This window comes from Ursus maritimus, unplaced genomic scaffold (genome assembly GCF_017311325.1).
Source record: "Ursus maritimus isolate PB19 unplaced genomic scaffold, ASM1731132v1 scaffold_10, whole genome shotgun sequence".
Classification (NCBI taxonomy): domain Eukaryota; kingdom Metazoa; phylum Chordata; class Mammalia; order Carnivora; family Ursidae; genus Ursus; species Ursus maritimus.
In genome coordinates this window covers 63,241,273-63,264,163 of record NW_024423344.1, presented here as the reverse complement: position 1 = coordinate 63,264,163, position 22,891 = coordinate 63,241,273, and the positions used below count along the sequence as shown (strand labels likewise).

Below are 22,891 nucleotides of genomic sequence, written 5' to 3'. Positions count from 1 at the left end.
AAACATTAGAAAGGTATCTAAAAGGATATACACTGAAGTCTTCCTCTCATCCCTGATCCCAGAGGCTAGTTTCATTCCCCCAAATAAAACATTATTACCACCACATATGACCAAATTTCTCTCTCTGTCTCTGTGTGAGTGTATGTGTCTCTCTTGGTGTCTCTCTCTCTCTGTCTCTCTCTCTCTCTCTGTCTCTCTCTCTCTATATATATATATACAGTATGTTTGCATTTAAAGCAAAATCAGAGTTCACAGAGAGTTTACTAGGAATAAGGAAAAAAAAGTATTAGTGAAATCAAAGGTATTTTTTACATTTTACAGAATCTTTAGAAGATTTAACTATTTTATCTTTATTTTAAATAAAGACATTATCGTGAACTGTGCCATTTTCTTCATGAGCTAAAGTCTAAAATACATAACACAATCTGCATTAAAACATGTAGTACACCATTGAATATGTCTGGTCACGCCAGTCTATCCACACTATTGGGGTTTTAATGCTTTCCTAAGAATAGACAAAACATGCCTTTTCTGCCTGCAGAATCTATTTTTGGTTCCCCATCTTCCATCTGCAGGTACAGGGGTGCTTTTTGACATTAGCAATGAAGAACTCAGAATTTCTAGACTCTAACGCCATACTTGCTACTATTCGGGTTGGAACCTTTGGTACCAGTTCTGGTTGGCCCATGGTCCCTTTCCTGTTCTTGCCTCTGAGATCCTGTCATCATAATGCTTGTCATATGCCAAACTTCCCATGTGAGCTCTGACTCGCTTTTAAACGAGGATCCTACCTCTGCACCCAGGTCAGGCTTTTCCCCGGGGTCAGCTGTGTCTCTGTGCGGCTTTACAGATCACGTGGCCCTGAATCCCCAGTGCCGACACCGTCCTGTTTGTACAGATGCCCCTTAAGTTTGCAGAGATACAGGGAGTGTAGCTGTATTGATGTTGGGGACTATACTTTCTAAATACTGTTTCTCTCTCCCCTCCCACCACGTTCTACCTGTCCCACCTCTATAACTCGGTCTACGTGCTGTGGGCGGGTCAAGTTGAAGGTTAAGTAGACAATACCCAAACTTGTCCAAGTGAGAAGGTCAAAGCGTAGCCTTTCTCACAAAATAATGTGTACCATGTAAAACAGGAATGCATCTACCCATCAGATAGAGTCCCAGGAATGGCACAAGCCACGAAGTGATGGGAGAGTACCCAGAGCTTTCCATTCTTAGCACAGAAAATTTCTGTTCAGAAGCAGATCTCAAATACTTCATTTCAAGGTAAATCGATTTGCTCTCCCTGTGGGAGAAAGTACAGCTCGGTACAGGGCGTAGGCTGGATTAAATCCTAGCTCTGTCTTTTACTAGCGACGTGAACTCAGCAAATTACTTACTTCTCCAAGCAAGAACTTCCTCAACTATAAAACAGCAGGAATAAAACAATAATATCACCTACCTCACAGGATGGGTATGAAGGCCAAACAGGGCAACACGTGCCAAGTGCTTACCATCGTCCCGAAGTACTACCTGATAAGTAGGAGGTATCATGATTTGAATGTCTAGGAATTTTCCTATTTTTGGAGCGAGAAAATTAATTCTGTGCTCAGAAGCAAGGCAAGGAAATGAAGAACCTTTTCATTTATCAGAAACCCCCCGTAAAAGGGACGTGGCTGGCACGGTAAAAAGAGTAAAAGCTACCTGTGTGCCAGGCATTATACAGTAGGTGCTGTATGCATGCCATCTCATTTTCACACGCCGCAAGCTAGGCTGTATTATTCTGAGCCCTGGAGATGGACAAACCGAAGTCCGTCAAGCTGCAGAACGATGTGCGCGTGGAGGGCGGCAGAGCCTGGGTGTGAGTGTCCACCGGCCCAGGACAGCCGAATGCCCAGCCCCTGCGGCCCCCACCCCCCTCTGCCAGCCGGGGAAGGGCAACTCCTGAGTCCTTTCCCCACTTTCGTGAGCAGCACAGGGGAGAGGCTCTATCACAAGCCGTGGTTGAGGTAGGAAAATAAACTTGGATTCAGCAAATTAACTTTCAGCGTAGCTTTCGATGACTAGGGTCTCAGGCTATTACATTTGGAATTTCAGAAACACGCTCCAGCGAAGAACAGCAGCTGCTGCCGGCTCCCAATCCACAGAGCGACAGGCCCAACAGCTACCAGAGCTGCGGCGGTAAGTAAGGTGCAAGTCCTCCTGCGATCTGACCCTTCGGACCTTCTCCCCCAGCCTGCCCTGGGGGCTCAAAAGCACCTCTACAAGGAATGCACATGGCAGATATACATATATATATGTATATGTCTTCATTCGGGAGGCCGTGACCTTTGCTCTCTGTTGGTGAACGATGCTAACACTGCCAGCTGGAAGTAAATGGAGATTTTAATTGAAACACATACAAGCATCTACAACTGGGGGGCAGGGGAGAGCAAACCAGAGAGTCTTCGGAAGTTATCTAATGAGCCCCCAGCATGGCTTAGCTTTCTACAAATGATCCCCCATTAGCCTGCGCTTGTTTTGCAAACAAATACTCACAACGAAAACCTTTCTGCTCTTGCACATTTGGCACTGCTGCCCGGGACCAGCTCTATTAGCTAATGTGAACTATAAAGTGGAATACAGGATCCTATTTTTCGTTTCCTGAGGAAAACGGAAAAGAAAAATATATTGGAACGTAAGAACTGCAATTAAGAAAACAACATGTAACGATGGGTTCCTTGATAGGACATAATGTGCAATTATTGAAATACATGTGGATTGGGCTCATTTAAAAATGTTTTTCAAAGACACACCTTTCCCTTTTTGCTCAATACTTCTTAAAAATATGCTTTATTTCCTCAGACCCTCTTATTCCAGTGGAAGAAATTAATTGGAGTCTTTCAATTTAGTATCTTATCACCTCATAAAAAAAGGTCTTTTTTCCTTTAATTTGAAATGCTATCTGACAATATGGTTTATTACATGTGCTGATGTTTGTTTAGATGGCAAGCAATTTTTGTGTAGAAAAAAAATGTCATTAGTCATCATCGCTTCAGTTAATTAGCCTCTCCAAAGGTTACCAATGCTTCATTTCTTTCATTCTATTACTTATTTTAAAGAGACATTGCATGTAAGGTTAAGATATTTGACAACAATGACATATTTCTTGATTGCTGTTCAAATACAGAAGAAAGAGGTTTTAAAGTGAACCTAATGGGCAAGGAGAGCAGAGAACAAAGCCACATTTATGGTTTTACATTAGCAAGAAGATAAACAGCTGACCTTTCTGCTTTGTTATTAAGGTACCTAGCTTTTACTAAGCTACCACAGAATCACCCGGCTATGCTGGGTATTGAGCAAAAGTTTCACAAGGAAGGAAAATATATTGTTGATTTTTTAATATATTGCTCAACTTTGCCTAAATCTCATGGCCCTCAAAACGTGTTTTTTTTTCAGATGAGGAATGGAACAGAGCAGAACTAGATTCATCCCTAATGAAAGGGATGAAGACCCCCCCCAAAGACCCCTAGTGAAGAACCTGTGTGGGAAGATTGCTGTACTCCTTGGCATTGTCTGTGTAGACTGGGTAGCGAGGGAACATGACTCATTGGCAAAAAATCCATTTAGGGGTACAAGTGACGCCCGGGTGAAGTTTATTCTAAGGACTCTTAATGTCTTGGCCTCTTTAAGTACTCCACACAAATGAACCTAGTTCCGATTAACCACAGTTGGTGAACCCAAGGATCAAGAAATATCGCTAGTCATCCAGGGATGCACCTTTCACTCACCAATGGCAACAAGCTAAGAGCACACCATGCTACAGTGTGTCACTCCCCGCCCAATAACTTGAACACTGGTGGTGTTAGCTGCCTTTAAGAATTACACGTTTTAAATGAAACTTTAAGACTGCTAAAAGGCAACTATGAAAAATCAATAGCTACTTAATAAACACTGTATAAATGTACGGTAAGTAAATATGCATATCTTTACATAATGTAGACTTCTTAGCAGAACTCGAGAGACTGGGATTTTCAATGCCACGAACACTTTGAATGCATGACAACGTTCGTCTTCATCCATCCCCGATGATCTATATACTAAGTCAGCTGTGTACTAAATTGTTACTGAGAAAATTCAAATCATTACATGAAGTGGGCAATTATCATCAGGTATGTGTCCACCACTGTTGCTGACTGAAATATTTACAGCAGGGTCCTTGTCCTATATATGCATATGTGGTTGTATTGGGGGGATCTTTATGCAAGATATTTGAAAGGAATCGAACATTTTATGAAATACAACATCATGTGAAATTTAACAATTTCAAATACAAATCCGATTTTGAAATTGGGGCCAGACGTTATCATGAGAAAATGTCAGCAAAATGACTAATTTCATATGTGGAGGTATGGGTACGTGGCAGGGCCTAGTGAGAGGTATCAGATTAATGTTCATTTTCATAATCAGATGAACCATCTAACAATTATTGTGATGATAAGAGTCAGATATATTCACTGTAGTGAGAAACCTGAAAAGTAGAAGAAAATAAGAAAAGTCTATGCCTAGACACACTATTCCTCACAAATCACCATGGAAATAACATTTAGCAGCCCTTAAGGTAAAGAATTCTCACTCATAGACCATACATGAATCCCACTTAGTCACAGATGCTTGGAAGTTTACTATTTAAAAATATTATTATACAGATACACATACTAAAGAAAATAAGGAATCAACTGACTACATTTTGTTCTCTAATCCACATGCCTGCTGTCAGTCATCAATTAAACAGAACTAACCCCACAGAGTAATCTTTGTTAGTTGTTGTTCAACAGGGATTTTAACTTTTGTCTATGTAACTTCAAAATCAACAATCAATTCAATTATTTAAAGGAAAAGACGTTAAGAGCATCCGCTGATTTTCTGAGAACAGACTGAGTTTTCCACTTTGTTAACATACTCAAGGACCTTACTATTGGTTCTACTCCTCTTTCATTCATACATCCTTCCTTCCATAACTGTATCCCTCTTGATTCCCCACGTCTGTGCCTTTCAGCCACATGTCCACATCCTCCCAGATTAATGTCCAATTCCTTCGTAACTTTGAAGACAGTTTTCATCCTGTCTTTTCACAAAGTCATTCATGGTCCTCTCACCATGAAATAATTCCATTCCCCTCTAATATTTTCTCTGTATTTTTGCTCACGACACCAACCCGTACTACAGTTATTTATGCTCTTGTCTCAGTGGTTCTGTGGGACTGTCAGCTTCTTTTTTTTTTTTTAAAGATTTTATTTTTATTTATTCGACAGAGATAGAGACAGCCAGTGAGAGAGGGAACACAAGCAGGGGGAGTGGGAGAGGAAGAAGCAGGCTCATAGTGGAGGAGCCTGATGTGGGGCTCGACCCCAGAACGCCGGGATCACGCCCTGAGCCGAAGGCAGACGCTTAACCGCTGTGCCACCCAGGCGCCCCGGGACTGTCAGCTTCTTAGGGACAAGAACGGACGCACAGGATGGCAAGGATGACGAGCAGGACACAGCCATCATAAATTAAATCCTCACTTTTTGTCAAACACTTGTTGGGCTCCTTACGTACATTTTCAAAACTACAATTATTACACTCATTTTGAAAAGAGAAAACATGAAGCCCAAAGAGTTCAAGAAACTTCGAGGTCACTTTGTCAATACACTGTAAATATTGCATTTGAAACTTAGTTTCTGACTCCAAGGCCTGAGCTGTTTACCTGGCTTTTTTGTTTGTTTGTTTTGAATAGAACTTGGCATGATGTCATGAGCAAAGCAGACTTTTCCCCAAATATGGGGAATGAATGAGTGAATGAAGAAAATATATCGACTGCATTAGGCGCCTAGAATCTACATGGAGGAAAAAAAGAGAGATTTCTGATTTAGAAGCAGCCAAGAGAAAAACAATCTCAAATGTTTTTTGACGAAGTGCCTAAACTTTGGGGGAATGTATTTAGCAACTTAAAAATACACAATGCTAATATTAATTAAAACCGGCTCCACAACTTCTTCAACTACAGAATACAATTGAGTTTTATGCATTAGAGACAAGCTAAACCTTGAAACTGACCACAGGTTGTGCCTGAGGGCTAGTTCTCAGTTTGTAGGGGGGCTTGGAATGCTCCAGGCCTGACAGTAGCTTCAGAAGCCATTCCCCTCCTGAAATGTTTGGGCACAATGGAGAGAGAGAGAGAACAAGTCAGGCTGACCTAATGATAATGGGGCCAAGTCCATAGAACTGTGAACTACTGTTCAAGAAGGGCGTTAAAAGTGTGTAAGCTGTTTTTCCTTCATTTTCTATTTTACATAAATTCCTTCATGGGAGGATTTGTTTTAAGTACTCCCTTGACCTATTTTTTAATATAACCATGATTTATTGCACCATATAAATCTTTAGCACTATGTTGTCCTAGTTTGAAAGGGCTTCTCCCTGTACTCTAAATCAAGACCATCAACTCAATCACAGTAGCAGTGGCCCAAAGTTGTACTGATTAAATGTTACGAAGTGTGGGGGGAATTCTATCCCCAGAAAATAGAAAATCCCCTCCCTCCAACAGGGACTGTTCTACTGTTCATTTTGTATTTATGAACTATGAAACACAGAAATTAAAAGTTCTAATTTATTTTATTTTTCAGAAGTTATTTGAATAAATTTTCATGAGAAGCTTACACTGGTTATTATTACATTTTTACCTCAGTGTCTTGACATACCAGGTTTCGTTTCTGCATCCCCCCGATAGACATAGATTTAAAGAAACTTTAAATCCTTTAAAACTTTAAAGTTCAGTTATTCAGGTTTTCAACAAAAAGTATATGTTAATTTAGAATCAGAAAATGCAATTAAAAAACGCTATTAAATACGTTACTTGGCTTCAGAAACCTCATCCAGGCAAAAAATAAAAAAATAAAAACAACAAAGGACATGAAGAAATTAAAATGCATTTTCTAGATTGTGAAAAAATAAGTATCTCTTAATCCTGTGAACTAGAAAATAAAAGAGAAAAAAATTGTAGTTCACAAAATTTTAAAAATTCCAACGAAGTATAATTTTGTTCAGCAAAAGATCAAATGAGTTCTGGATCTTGAGCTTAACTCATTGTCAAAATCAGAGGGAAAAAAGAGGCTTAATGTATAAAACACATTGTTTGATGAGCAATGGGTGCTTAAATCCTGTCTGACACAGTGGGGACTTTTTCTCGGCAGATCTTAAACTGACCCCAATATTGAATGTGATGGAGCAAAGATTTAAAAACCTCTGTCATCTTTTTGTGCCTTACATTATGTCCTGATAATTGACCTCTCAATTTCACTGAAACCAGGATATTGAAAAGCTACCTGTTTCAGATGCTGAAGCTAAATAACTCTGAGTACCATCCAGCTCAAAGCATCAAAATTTCCAGTGTGTGAACCCAGGAACCTATCCATTAACTGGCCCTCCAGGTGACTCCGGTGCATTTGAATCTCTCCCTACTCACGCACGTGCAAACACACACATACACACACTCGTCAAAAAGCAGGATAAATGTGTTCTTCTCTGGCCACTTGTGTGTGTGGAGACAGAGGAGAACACACTCATCCTGCTTTCGGAGGTAAGGACTTCTACCTGCACTCTTACCTAAAGACCATCATCGCTCTGGGAATCTAAAATTAGTTCCATTCAATCCACTGGAATAAATGCTGCTGAAATCAAATATGACTTCCAGGCGTATGGCCCCGAAGAGCTCATAGATAACTAGAATGCAAAGCTTCTCATTTTCTTCTGTCTTACTTATTATTGAAACCAAAGAAATTCATGTGACCCATGTGTGCCGTTGGGTCTGTGCAGGCCAGTGTCATAGTCCCGACAACACCACAGCACTATTAAATATACCCTGTATTAATTCAAGTAGAGGAAGATAAAACAGAAATAGGAGACCTAATGCCTATACTTAAAGAGTTCGGGAATAGGCAATCGATCATACTTTTTGAAATAATGCTAAATAAGTAAAAATGGGGGCGCCTGGGTGGCACAGCAGTTAAGCATCTGCCTTCGGCTCAGGGTGTGATCCCGGCGTTCTGGGATCGAGCCCCACATCAGGCTCTTCCGCTATGAGCCTGCTTCTTCCTCTCCCACTCCCCCTGTTTGTGTTCCCTCTCTCGCTGGCGGTCTCTCTGTCAAATAAATAAATAATATCTTTAAAAATAAATAAATAAAATCATGCTAAATAAGTAAAAAGGAGCAGGTGTCAATGACATAAGCACTGAGAAGTACACAGAAGGGAGGAGGGAACCAAAGCCCATAATGACCAGAGCATGGCTCCTCCAGGAGGAGAAAATACCCAAAGAAGTCTTCAGAAATTTAAAAAATATGTGGTGAATGACAATTTCTTCAAACACGGAAAGGCCTTGGAGGCCCAATTCCCTGTTATCTTACTTCAGAGTTTGCTTTTCATTTTCCAGTTGTTTGGATTCAATTAAACCACTAGGTAAGGAGGAAACAGCATGAAGATCATGTAGTACTATATATAGTCATCCCCAAAATAATATTTGTCCATTTAATGAATATAACAAACCTTTTGAAAGAATAATAAATGGAAAATTCTGAAGCCGTATTGAGTAATTTCTAAAAATTTCTCAGAGCGCTGTGAACTCTGCAGGCTTAGCTGGTTCCTGACTCTACCTCCACATTTGGTTCAGTATTTTCTTCCTACCCAATGGAATACTTGGAACCCTATGGAATTAATTGCTTAGGCAAGCTGTCTTTCCCTTTTAATTTGCTAAAATGCCAAGCTCAAGTAGGTGTTGTCATTCAACTAAAAATCACTGGGTAACTAGTGAGCAATACAGAAATGTTATTTATAATGCACTTATAATATACATTTTACATTTTCTTCTGAATCTTGCCAAATTTTGTGTATGAACAGTCTGCTTGTCATGGTGTCCATATATCTTCTCAACAAGAGTTCAACGTTTTGAATTACACTTAATAGAGAGATTTTTAACAAGCCTGTTCATGTGGCGAACTAGAGGTTTCTAGACAAAGAATAAATAATAAAATGCTGGTGGAAGCAGAAGCTAAGTAGCCTCAATCAGAGTTACAATCCCTGTAAGTTCTGTCCATCTTTGTGATCCGAAAATGTTACATTCTGTGCAAATTACTATTGTGAAATACACAAGACATGAGAGAGACGGTATCTGTTGACATCGTTGAGTATGTAGAATGGATTCACAAACTAAGAATCTTCCATCTTGTATATGCTCATGTCAGTTATCTCTTGTTTAAAAAACCTTTTGTTATAGAAATGTAGAAATCATACAGAAATGAGAGTATTATAATAAACCCTCATGGACTCATTGACCGGCTTCAACCATTATCACTTTCCTGCCCACCTTGTTCCTTCCATGTGCCCACCTCAGGAACTCCCATCAGGACAGCTTATGTCATTTCAGATTTTCACCTGAATCATTTTCTTCTAAATCTTAGAACTCTCAAAGAATATAAATGCTCCTTATGCCTGTACCATGTTATTTGTCTGGAAAAGGGAAATCATGTTGTCTCAGCAGAGGAGGAAGGCACACTTTTATTCCAATTCCCTATGATGAAGGAAAGTCAAGAGTCTTGATACAAAATCCCAGTAAGAGTGGGTGATTCATACTGTTTCCCACTGCACATCACCCCTAACTAGAGATAATGAATTTTCCATTATCATTACGCACACCATGCAGTCGAACCAGTCTACACGAAGCTGAGTGTTCTCAGGTTTGAAGACAAAAATATTTCCACTGAGCTCTAATTTACACCACCATTAAATATTTTTCTTGATTTTCATTAAAATAAGAAAATCAGTTTTCTCTATTCAGTGGCAGATCAATTTAACTGAAATAAAATTTCTCCTGTAATTTACCCATACTTACTCAAAGGATTAGTGAGCCCCTGTCAGGGAGCAGATACTTGTCTGCTCATTAACATTCATGACCAAGAACCCTTCTGGTAGGGCTGGTTTCAGCATCTGATAGAGCAATACTTAAAAGAAATTGGCTTGTCTGTGAAACAGCTGCTCAGCAAAGCCACCATGCAAGGGAATTGGTGATAATAAGATGATAATATTACAATGACACTGGGAGCATAATGTGTTTTAAGTTACTTTGAGGTGTGTGGTAGGGGTCTAAGAATTAGAAAAAGACTGGTAATCTATCACAGAGGACATGAGGCTGTAAATCAGCAGAGTGCTTCCTTAGATTTGAATGATTTGTCCAAAGAGCAGAATAAGAAAAAGAAAAGAATGAAGGGAAGGAAGGAAGGAAGGAAGGAAGGAAGGAAGGAAGGAAGGATGGAAGGAAAGAAGGAAGGAAAGAAGGAAGGAAAGAAAGAACAGAGGGAGTAGGGAGGAAAAGGGGGAGTGGGGGAGGGAGGGAAGGGAAGGAGGGAGAAAGAAAAGGAAGACAAATTTCACTTGTACAAAGATCTGGGTTCTTTATGCATTGCATTTAAGGGACCCCTACCATGGATCGTCTATTCCAACATTATGCAGAAACAAGGCATTTGTGATTTGTAAATCTGCTCACTAGTTCTGCCACAGTTGAAATCCTTGGTTAGTTGATTCTTATTTTTGGAAAGGCTGCCCTTTGGGAAAATTGGTAGATTACTTTCCAGTGATAGTATGACTGTTTCCAATTTCTAAAACCCAGTTCAGCACACTGTGATTTCCAGAGGTGTGTCCTTCAGCTAAAACACATGTCATTGAGGTGGTGGCCTAGCAAAATTAAAGGAGGTGCTCAGCTAATTACTTTGAAAGATAATTAATATGATAACCCTTATGAATTATAGTTAGCTTGTTATTCTGTACAGTGAACAAGGGTACTCGTAGCTTAAGAACCAGAAATATCACACCTATTTATTCTTGAATAACATCATGGAAGCGGTATGCGAGTGCATGTGTGGTTATGGGTGCATTTGTTACTGTGCTCGGATATAGAAGGTAGTGGTGTAATAGGTATGTCTGTGTGCTTTATTTAGAAAATACTTATCCCTCTTGAATTCCTAGAGAATCCACCAAAACAACAACAAACCACCCAACGTGGAACATGAAATACTATTTCAAGAATAGCAGGAGGAGTCAGTTGAGCACTATGGTACTTAGAATGTAGAAATAGTCACTCCTTCCCCCACCTTCACTTCCAAGAAGTCATATCCTCTCTTCTCTACTGATGCTGGGAATGACCAGGAGATTTGCTTTGGCCAACAGAACCTGGGAAGAGAGTGTGCCAATCCTAGTTTAGGCAATAAGGGGCATCACGTCTCCATTTATGAACCTTAGTGTCTAAACTCCACGATGAGAAGAAACTGACCCAGATACACTGCTGCCTCTAGAAGAACAGTGAAATCTAGAACAGACCAGACCAAATCATAGTTTAGAGTCAACCTGAGCAGGGCATAGACCAGAACAGCCACACTCTAGACAATCCAAAGATGCATTGAGGAAAAATAAGTGCTTCCTGTTTATGCCCTGAAATTTTGTTGTTGTTTCTTACAAAATAATAGAAGACTGATACAGGACTGGAAAGTTTCTACGGAATATCTACATAATGGATGCACACTAAATGTCAGTAAATGAACAGTGTCGCGAAATATCGATAGTAAATATGTTTACGACATACCCCAAGGATTTTGTGGACATGCACACAAAATCTCTGGTCCCTCTGTCTCCTCCTCTGCTGCCCCAATCTTCAACTAGTGCAGTCAAGTCATTCTTTAAGGGCCCTATCTGTCCCGTCTTCCAAAAGTCTTCCCTGATACCTCTAAGTACGGCACTTTATTCCCTCCTTTCTCTCTCTGATGGTCTTCTACCATATAATAGAGCCAATCCTGCCCTCTTCACTGTTGGTTTGATACTTATGTCTCCCCAACAAGGTAAGGTAAACTTCATGACAGACTGTGAACATCCTTTTGTCATTATTAGTTGTCTTATATCTACTACACCCCTGGTTCAGTATCCTCTATATAGACGTTTCTGAATAAATGTTTCCAAACTAAAATCACACACATACACACATACCCCACCCATGTGACAGGAAATACAGAAGATTCTACTACCATATGGAAAACTACTTAGTGGTTTTTCCTTTTCAAGTAAGTGTTTTCTCTGGGAAAATTAGACCATATTTTACAGATATCATTACATTATTGTCATCTCCACAGTATATAGATGAGAAATGATATTTAAAAAGAAAACATAAGCAGATTTGCAGCATAAAAATATTATGTCGCTGTGTATAAATTATTCCCACATTCAGTAAAATGAGAATTCTGAGAGTGTTACTATAGAATAAGGATGGAAATTACTACTCCACATTTTTTTCTTTTCCTTTTTCTTTTGCTTTTAAAAATGTACTTGCTGCCAGAATTTCTGGACAAATGTATATCATTAAAATGCATAAGTAAAAACCAGGAAGGAAAGTAAAATAATAAGACCAAGAAGAACAAACTAAACAAATAAAAAAACCTTCTATTGAGCTTCAAATGTGAATGAATTTCAGCTCAAATAAATCTGAAGAAAAAAATAAGCAAAATAAAATATCCCTTCAACTAAATTTTCCTGTCTCTGAATAACCCATATTCCATATGCATTCCTAAAGAATAGCGTGCTGGTACCCACATTAAGACAGAAGCTACCGGGGCTTTGTGAGATGAGACTCTATCATATGGCTTAACTGATTCAATAACTTTTTGCACAAAACACTCATTCGTCCCTTTAACTGAGGGTCAACTTCCGATTGAATATTACTCCTGCCTTTTCCAAAAATGTGGCTAGATTCTTTACCCATCAATATCACCATTGCCTTGTTAAAGGAATATCAATAATTCTGAGCCAGCGTCCACTCGAAACAAAGAAAAGCTTAGGTAGAATTTCAAGCAAATGTCAAGTTCCTATCACATTACTATTCATAAGTCTGATGTAAGTCAAGAGTACAGTCTTGGTTTCATTCTTCTTGGTGGAAACTTGGCAAGTGATTTACCCTCTCTAGGCCCCAGGTTCCTTGGGGGCAAGACTATATTTAGGTGGGTAATTTTCTTTGTTAAGGATTAAAAAAAGTCCTATTCCACTTGTCTCTGAAAGACATCATCACATCCTCCCCACAATCACCAGGACAGGACAGGCGAGAGAGACAGAAGAGGAGATGCTGCTGTTCGTGAAACCTTAGCACCTTTGGGGGCTGGAAAGCTTGGGATCGTTTAAAGGGTCCTGGGGGTGAAGAGCAGAGCTTGAGGAGAGCTCAGCCTAGGACTCGACGCTGAGTCTCCCACTGCACAGCTCTGCGACCCTGCAATGAGGTTGGCTTTGGTCGATAGCTCAACATCCGTAGAGGCTGAGGAACAGGGCTGGTGTGGCCTATTATTACCATTACTAACATCAGAGTGTTTGGGTTTTGTCTATTTTGCTAGAATCCTAACACATTAGTCACTTAGAAGCATCACTGAGGTTGCAATTTAGATACAGATTTGACAGGCCAGAGGGTCACTACGCACAACGATATCAGGAAAAGGAGTGGGTGCAGGAAGATGTCCCTCCTTTTTTTTTGTATTTTTATATGAGTTGCTTATTTGTCTTGCACACTTCTGGCTTCTGGGTGTTTGGCAGAGGTGAGACAGGTGAGAAGTAAAAGGAGGAATGCTGTGATCATTCTGCCAGGTGTTCCTGGATGGTCTTCATGATGGAACCCCTGGGGTGTCACAGAAAGTCTGGGCTTGGCGACAGGACAAACTGAGTGCAACCCTGTATAGTTCTGAGGAACTCTTTGCAGGCTATGCCCCCGCCAGCAAGGGGATGTGCTTGCAGGGCCAGATAATGCGAGCCAGAGGTGGAGATTTGGCCAGAAAAAGGAGAAAAAAATAAAAAATAAAAAATAACCAAAACCTTGTGAGACACTTGGAAAAGTACCAGTGACAAGAATATAAACTATCACTTTATATGCCTTCATCGTAACATTTCAATCGTATGTTTAAAAAGAAAAAGAAAGCTACTCAGTTATAAGAAAATTCTCTGCCAAAGAATGAGAATGTCTGCAATTGTTATTATATAGTTTTTTCAATGTATTGCCTCTCAGCTACAAATTTTAGGGCTAATGGGAGTACGAAACCAAACTTATCCATTTAGGAAAGGTGGGGAAGAACTCATATTAATTCAGGTTTAGCTTCTGAACACCCGATGAATAGTTATAATTTTATACAGAGTTTCTTCTAAATATTACCAAAGATATTAACAAAAACTGGAAAGACTATGGCAATAAGCAGAACGTTGTGTTAAGTTTTTTGGAATTTCAAATGTTAAGAGTCACCTCTGTCACAAAATGAAAAGCTAAATGGAATGAAAACATTTCTAGTGCAATAAGGAAAGCAACGACCATAGACTAATGACTAACACGGACTGAATTCAGCCTCTCTGGGTATGGTTTGGGCTGAACCATATATATCAGGTGCAATTTAATTTGTTCCTGTACTTAATGAGAAGAGGAAAGGGAGTGGTCATCTTCTCACGGAATATAGTCATGTATACAATATAACCAACAAAAACATGCAAAATCCAGATGACGAGTCAAGATCCTTGAGAAAGTGGGACCAGGTCAGAAAGGCAAAACAGACACTTTGGATCAAGAGACCCCAACAAGAATGCAAAATGACTCACAGAATAGGAAACTACTAAAAATAAACTCCAAGGCTTTCTGAGCACCATTGATATTATCTGGGAAAATAAAACTCAGAGGGTAACATTCCACAACTGGTTCTAGATAGTTCTGTGCTCATACCAACTGATACTCATCAATGAGGAAGTGCTTTTTTCGTTTGTTTGATTTTTTTTTTTGTTTTTAAAGCTAAGGGAAAAAATGGAAAGCTGCCCACGTGAATGCACCCCCTGCTCCTGAAAGGTGACTCAGCAAGATCCCCTCCTGGGATAAGAAGATAAGTCATACAACTGTGCGGCAGACCTTCCAGAAACTGCTTAAACAAACAGCAGAACTTATAATGACGACTTTTAAATTTACATATTTTCTTAATTTCTTTTTTTTTTTTTTTTTAAGACCGAGCTCTTCAAAAGCTCAGCTCACCAGGATCATATTTTGATTTTTAAAAACAAGCCTGGCTGAAAGCTTCCTTGAAAAAAAAAAAAAATCTTGACTTCTCTCCCATCCCAGCCTAATGCAGTGAAATGCACTATGAGGAGAAGAATCCGTCACCCCCATGTCAGATCTAATCTTACCAAAAATCAATGTCCTGTCAAACCAATTGACATAATACCCCAAAGTACATTTAAACAATTTAAAACACATCTGGGGAGAGACAGAGAGATGGAGAGAGAGATGGAGAGAGATTTCTTTAGCAAGACAAATGAGATGAGATCAAGGATTCTAAATCCAAAGATATTAAAAGTCATTGATATGAGAAAACGAGTATCTGGCTCCATCCTTTCGAATGGCTTTACACATTTAAAAAAAATCAATCAAGTCCCCATAAAACTACCTTACACAAAATATTTTTATTGAAAGGAATATACGGGGTGTGTCATGAATGCTGCCCTAGAATTATTTCACCGCGAGTTTGGAGTACAGCTTAATAAAGGCACGAGAATCATTTTCCAAAGACAGGTAAAAGTCACCAGATCACTCTCCCTGCTTTCTGTAACAAACGATAAGGTGTCTCAATTTGCCTCCATCTGAAGTGATACATTACCGTTCCTCAAACACGGAGCCCCTTCAGGGGCTCCTGAATGCCACTGGATTTGTAATCTGTCAATCAAGGGGAACAACTAAGCACTCCCTAGTTTCATCCAAGGGAACAACATTCACAGCATCACCCCTAAGTAAGGAATTATGTTCATACACGTTGACACATAAAGTTGAACACAGAGGAAGAGGCACAGGAAGAAGGTACAGATGTGGAGACACGAGGCAGAAAAGATGAAGTCCCGCTCACTTCCATGGAAACTGTCACATCACCTCAAGCACTGAAAACACTACTGGGTGGACCTGCCTTTCAGAACTCAGAGGACTGATTTGAAAGAAATGGGTGTTGCTGTAATAGTTTAAAGCAGCAATGAAGCAGAACATTTTACCTACCACAGAGAACAGAAAAAGGAAAATCAAAACTTCAGCAAGCCTTTTCTAAACCGGCTCCGCTGTGCATTGATTGGAGAGGATGAGGGAAAAGATGGCGGGTCTCCAGCCCCAGGACAACTTTGTGTGACCCGACAGTAGAAGAAAGGGTCCCCGCCAAGTGGCAAGTCTGGTTTACCATTCGCCACAGGAAGTACATTCCTTTCTTAGAGCACTAAAGGCTACACAACCACCTAAGAATATTAACTTTATCACTATTATGATTAATTCAGTTTACAAAAATCAGATCGCTTTTGAACAGCTTTTTTCTGAAGTTCAACTGAGAAAATTCAATACTGAAATCCTAGTAATAATCACTTTCACTCTTTGTGCTTTCTCCTACAAAATGTTTATTTAACAAATAGAAAATAGAAAGCAACTTGATGGCTTATAATCAGGAAATCAATAGTGGATTTAAACCTTATGCAGACTGCACTGTCACCACAGTGTAAAATGTGGCTAGATTCTTGGAGGAGCAAACTCTGAAATAAAGGAGTCCATGTCAGTAGCACTTAAAACAAGTCTGTCTTCTTGAAAGTGTTGTTATATTTCAAATAATTTTAAATGACATTTAATTATTTTAAAGAAAATCCCCAGATGAAAAATTAAGACAAGCTATGATGTGACAAAACCTGAATTGGAATCACTCTAATCATGAAAAATTAAGCTAAATCTTTCAGAATAAATCTCATAGGCAAACCACAAATTCAAAACAGCTCTTTGTTAACTCGGGCTGTTCTAAGATATTACTACAAAAATTGTCAAGAACGCTCATGCTTTTTCTAAAAATAGACCAAGTTATATAAATATTAAGAAGGAAAGAAAAGCTCCTGCTTAAAAAAAAAAAAAATGTTTTTCACGGAAGACCGAGATTCTCAGAAAGGCACCCCCAGAACAGAGCGAAGCTGTCCCACCTACCGTCAAACTTCTTGTGCCTGGACACGAACGTGGTGCGTACAAAATGGCTCGTCTCTTCCACGAGGTTTTCAAACTCGAGTTTACTTTGCTGGCTTAATTTGTCTTCCATTTCTGTGGTGCAGCATGTATATTCTTGAGGGCAGATTCGTAAGTGTTCCCCTGCAATGAGAAGGTAAACGTCAGGACAGGATGATAAGAACTTCAGGGGATTTGCTTCCCCAACATTCCCCTTAAATCCTGGGGCACCTGGTCTAGCAACCCTTCGGGCCAGCCCCTTGAACATAGCTGAGCCTCAGAGGACTTAACAGCCCAAGCATTTGGGACTTCAGTTGAATCTGATGTTGTGTTCTGAACATTTTTGTCCCTCCAAATTCATATGCCGAAATCTTAAGGCACAAGGTGATGGTATTAGGATCTGGGGCCTTTGAGAGGCAATGAGGTCATGAATGGAATTGGTGCTCTTATAAAAAGACCCCAAAGAGCTAGCTTGTCCCTTGGACACATGAGGAGGCAGCCAGAAGATGGTGTCTGGGAACCAGGGAGCAGGCGCTCACCACACATAGAATCTGCCCATGCCATGATCTTGGACTTCCCAGCCCCCCAAAGTAGGAGTAATAAAAGTCTTTTGTTTACAAGCCACCCAGTTTGTGTTATTTCTGTTACAGAAGCCCAAACAGACTAAGACACCTGATATTTAGTTCCTGTCCCTGCCATGTAAGGGAAAGTATATTGAAGACCTCAGAAGACCATGACAATGTCCCTGCTTTTATTTGAAATGTGCCCAAGTGGCACCAGGTGGCAAGAGATGTAATACAGTTATACGTGTGCTTGTCTTTGGAAACCTCCAGTAATGCAAAAGACACTCAGTCCCATCACCACAGCCTGCATGACAGCAAGGGCAAGACAAGATGGAGATCATTGCTTGTGCTCTGTTTCTGCCTGTCCGTCTGTCAGAACGCATCAGCTTTGCTCTCGGGGAAAGTGAGTGTGTTTTCAATGGCAGGTCTCATGTGCCACACTTTCCCTTAGTTGACAATTCTTGTCAGAGAGAAAATGTACTCCTGCAAGGAGGAAGACACTGAGGGGCTTAATTAGTGCTTATGTTCTATGGAAATGTAAAATAAACGGTAATGAAACTCATGTATTTAATTCAACATCTTTATCTCTGGATAGAGCAGGCCACTTCCTTTGGCAATATTGCTTTCTTCGGTGCTATTTGCAAGGAGGAACCAAACCTCTGCTTCATCAAATTAAAATAGACTGTTAATGCATAAAATGTGAATTTCCAATGGAGGCAGCTCTGTTAGTGTCAAAATGTTTGGCAGAGCCTGTGGAGGGAAGAAGAAAAATCCACCCAACATCTTGGTAAGTAAGAACAACAAATTGCCCCTGGGATCAAAGTCCCTGTAGGGCACTGAAAACCAAATGCACAAGGTACTTGATGCAGTGATTAAAATTCATTTATATTGCTTAACGGTGCTTATATAAAATTATGTCCTGTGACCGGTGTGAAGTACAGGGTGTTTCATGTGCATGTCGTTGGATGCTTTAGTGCCTACTTAAAACAACCCCAGAATTAAAAAAAAAATGACCACAAATGTGTACTGCAATTAGACCTTACATAATTCCTGGAAGGGAGGGAGAGCATAAAATACCATATGTATATATTTTTGAAAAGGAAATGGAAACATTTGTACTCCATTGTAGTTGAGAGCGATAAATAACAAATTCACGGTAACAGCTTTCTTCCAGGAGAAATTAGGATTTGAGAGAGTGCTCAAATACTTGTCTCTGTAATCTCTGATCTCCTAAGTCGTTTGATGGATTTAAAACATTTTATAATAAAAACTTGGAAATGTGTCACTAAAGAGTAGTAGCCACTACAGCTGTGCTAGAGAGGAGAGCAGGGGGTAGGTATTAAGAAACACAGGATGCCCTTGACATTCAGAAGCCAGCCCGGCAACCCGCAGCTAGGTCATGATAGTCCATTACACCTAAACAATCTCGCAGGATGCCAACCCCAGACCACAGTACTCTGAGACCACGATAAATGAGACAAAGCAAAGCCACTTCAAAATGTTCTCTAAGCACACACAAAAACAAGGCCCTATGCCATCCAAAAAGTACTGGACGTTTCCTCTCTGAGGCAAAATGAGTGTACGTCCTTACCATTTACAGATCGATCTTCAGACTACTCTCCCTCCTCGTTGATCAGATTTACTGAGATACCTTTTTGTAGACTGACCTCTGCTTTCTGACAGCATCCAACGAGGCTGAAGCCCTACTTCTCCGAACCCTTCCCCAAGCCTACCCCACTGCACTCCACGTCCTATAGTTGATTCTTTCAAAGTCGCTCTCACTAAGAAACCCCATGGTTCTGGGACGCCTGGGTGGCTCAGTCATTAAGCGTCTGCCTTTGGCTCAGGGCGTGATCCCAGAGTCCTGGGATCAAGCCCCGCACTGGGCTCCTCTGCTGGGAGCCTGCTTCTTCCTCTCCCACTCCCCCTGCTTGTGTTCCTTCTCTCACTGGCTGTCTCTCTCTCTGTCAAATAAATAAATAAAATCTTAAAAAAAAAAAAAAAGAAAGAAAGAAAGAAACCCCATGGTTCTCCATGGTGGAATCTTGCTTGAAGATAAGTGATATCTTATACAACGGCAGGTGTGTTCCTAATAGGTTCGCATTTGAAGGTACTGACCATACCATAATGGGGAGGGATAGAACGATATGAATTTTGAGATTGTTCTCCAAGTCATTCTGATACTCCCATCTTGGTAAAAAGCAGAGTTCAAGAGGTTAAGACACTGGTAAAGAATAAAAGTGGTTTTAGCAAAAGCAATGGCCTACAAATCTCTAATTTACTTTTTATAAAATATAAATCTAACTGATAAGGACAAAACTCGGTATCCAAATTGAATGGATATTTAGCAATAACAATTCTGCATAATGTTCCTTTCTCTGACCTGTTATAAACCATTTCCAAAAATCTCCCTACTCTATTTCCCACCCTATTGTGTGCAAATGGAATGTCCATTTCTCAAGATTTAGTACATCGGGGCTGCATTCTACTTCTGAATCATTACAAATGGGTTTTCAGCAAAATGCACTGGACTTTTGGTGACAAGCTGATCAAAAGAGAATAAACATTTTATGACCTGAGGGAAATAGCTGTATTTGGGATATTTGTGGAAGAAATGCCATGGATCTACATTCATGAAATTAGATTGGATTGGAAACACTGTAATCTCCAATCATTCCAAGAAAATCAATATTTTATGTTGAGTGATAAATAAAAACAGGAAGCTACTTACTTCTTCACGGGACAAATTTATTTTTTTTTTTTTTTTAAGATTTTATTTATTTGAGAGAGAGAGTGTATGTGCATAGAAGCAGGGGGAAGGAGGGGCAGAGGCAGAAGGAGAAGCAGACTCCCCACTGATCAGGGAGCTTGATGCAGGGCCCAAACCCTGGGATCATGACCTGAGCTGAAGGCAGACACTTAACCAACTGAGCCACCCAGGCATCCCCATGGAACAACTTTAAACCAAACCTACTCTGTGTGTGTGTGTGTGTGTGTGTGTGTGTGTGTGTGTGTGTGTGTGTGTTGGGTCATGAGGCACGTGTAAGTGGCTGCCATTCGAATTCAATGCAGTATTAGATATTTTACAGAACTGGAAGTGTCCTCAAGAAGTCAACACCTTCATGCAGCTCAGGCAGAGAGATAACTAGAGCCATGGAGAGACAGACATAGACAAGCACGGAGAAAGCGAAGAGATGGAGAGATTACCGGAGTGTTTTAGATCCTGCTGTAGGAGGAGTAAATCTTCTGTGCAGAGTACTCATTAGAGTGTCTAGGGAGAGCCCATGCTGATGTCCCCCAGCATACAGGATCCGGGGTTGTGACACGTGTGGTTGAATCTAGGCTGAGCCTTGTTCTCTTTCCACCATATGCTAGATAAGAAGGTAGTAGAAGAAGCGACCCAGTGAAGTACAGTTCCGTTCTCCCCCAAACTGAGGCCACTGATATTTGTTAAAACAACCGGGTAACTTCGAAATGCCAGAAAGACTTAGGACAACTGCGCGATTTGTTCTGACTAGGTTTGTTGATGTATTTTGTTTTTGGCCCTAGTACAGGGGCTTGTAAACCATGGCCTCTGGGCCAAATCTGGCCCACCATCTGTATCTGCCGGCCCGGAGAACAAAATGGTTGGAGAAAAAAAAAAAAAAATCAAAAGAATGCTATTTTGTACTATATGAAAGTTTCATGAAATTCAAATTCAATTGTCCATGAATAAAGTTTTATCAGAAGACCATCCCACCTCTTCTTTTATGCATTGCCTGGGGCTGCTTTAGTATGCAAACACCAGAGCAGTCATGACAGAGGCCACAGGGACCTTCACCTGGAATATTTACATTCTGAAATCATATATGGCAGCTGCTCTGCCATGTAAAGAATTAGCTCTAGCCCTTCCTGTTCCAATTTGTCCAAATGACAAGAATATGAAACTTCTCTCAGCTTACATCGTGTTTCCTAACACTTACGAGTATTTGATATAATAATGAGATTCTTCCAAAGCGGTAACTTACGAAGAAGAAAATGTCGTCCTTTATGAGCTTCCCACACACTCTCTCAAATTCCCTTAGGTTCTCTATGTTCTTTATTACATAATTAGATACAGCATTTAGCTCAATGGGAGTACCCCTAGATACCTCCAAGATCGCTAATATGAGACATGCTAAATAGTTCATTCTTGGAGATGAGGATAAGAGACCATAAGTGCAGGCAGTGTGGGATGAAAACAACGATGACTGCACCTTCACTCATCAAACATTTATTGAAACCCATGTGCAACTCACGATGGAAGGTTCATGTCCATCAAGATCAGGCGCAGGGTCAGGCCATTAGCTTACACAAGTGCATGCTTTCTTGGGGTACCTGCTGTTCATGCGGGGGAATTCCCAGGTCCCGGCATTTTTTTAGAACTCTTCACTAGCTCTACCATCAGTAAGGGAAATGACAGAGGTGGGACAAGGGAGTCCCACCAGGAAGTGGGAGACTGAGCAAAGACTCAGGGACATACAGTCAGACTATAAATTGTCATCTGTTTTCAGAGAAAGAAGAGATGGGTTATTCCTCCCTTTACATGCCTCTTTTAACTGCGTGTCACTCTTTACGACATCTTTCCCCAAATGCCTGCCCAGATGTTTGTTTTCACTCCAAGACACAGAGGTGACAGGAGAAATGTGATTCTGCCAGATCGCGCTCCCTTCAGGGACAGCCCTGGGTCTGAAAACTGCCAGGAATAGACTTGGTGAGTGGCAAGAGCAGGAGACAGGAGGACCTCGTTAACCACAGAAGCCAGCCTCTGTGGGTCTGCCACAGCAGACTCTCTGCCCTCGGAGGTGACACGGGGGGGCCTCAGAATGCACATCCCAAACAAACCACCGAGATGAAGTGCCCCAAATGCGTCACATTTCACAGACCATAGCCAGCCAAACGCTTGGCTTTTAGAGAGCTTTGGAATGTGGAGGGAAATTACTAACCTTCCATTTCCTAAAAGGTAGGTAGGTAGGAAATCAAAAACTAAAAAGAGCAAAGAAGACGGCAAGATCTCACACAACAGAACACTTTAATTTCTGAACCTTCAAATTCCATTTGGTGACAGTGCACTGTTGGTTTTAGACTTGGCCCTCTTCAGCGTGTATGGTCTATGGAGAGTGCTCTCATCCTCGAACTCTTCAAATCCCCACCGCCAATCCGCCATGCCTGGTACCAAGCGAAATCTCTTCACCTTAGATACTTCGCCTCAAATAACCATTCCGTTTGCTCACCTGGTGCCTAGCAAGTTGACTGG

The 22,891-nt window shown here is 40.5% G+C and overlaps 1 protein-coding gene across 1 annotated transcript in view; it reads right to left on the bottom strand.

Moving 5' to 3' along the window:
• Positions 1–22,891, bottom strand: part of GPC6 (glypican 6) — a 1,044,955-nt gene that overhangs the window by 756,706 nt on the left and 265,358 nt on the right. Inside the window, exon 2 of the mRNA XM_040623810.1 lies at positions 17,039–17,197. Within this exon, the coding sequence (XP_040479744.1) occupies positions 17,039–17,197 (159 nt within the window). The remainder of the gene's footprint in view (positions 1–17,038; positions 17,198–22,891) is intronic.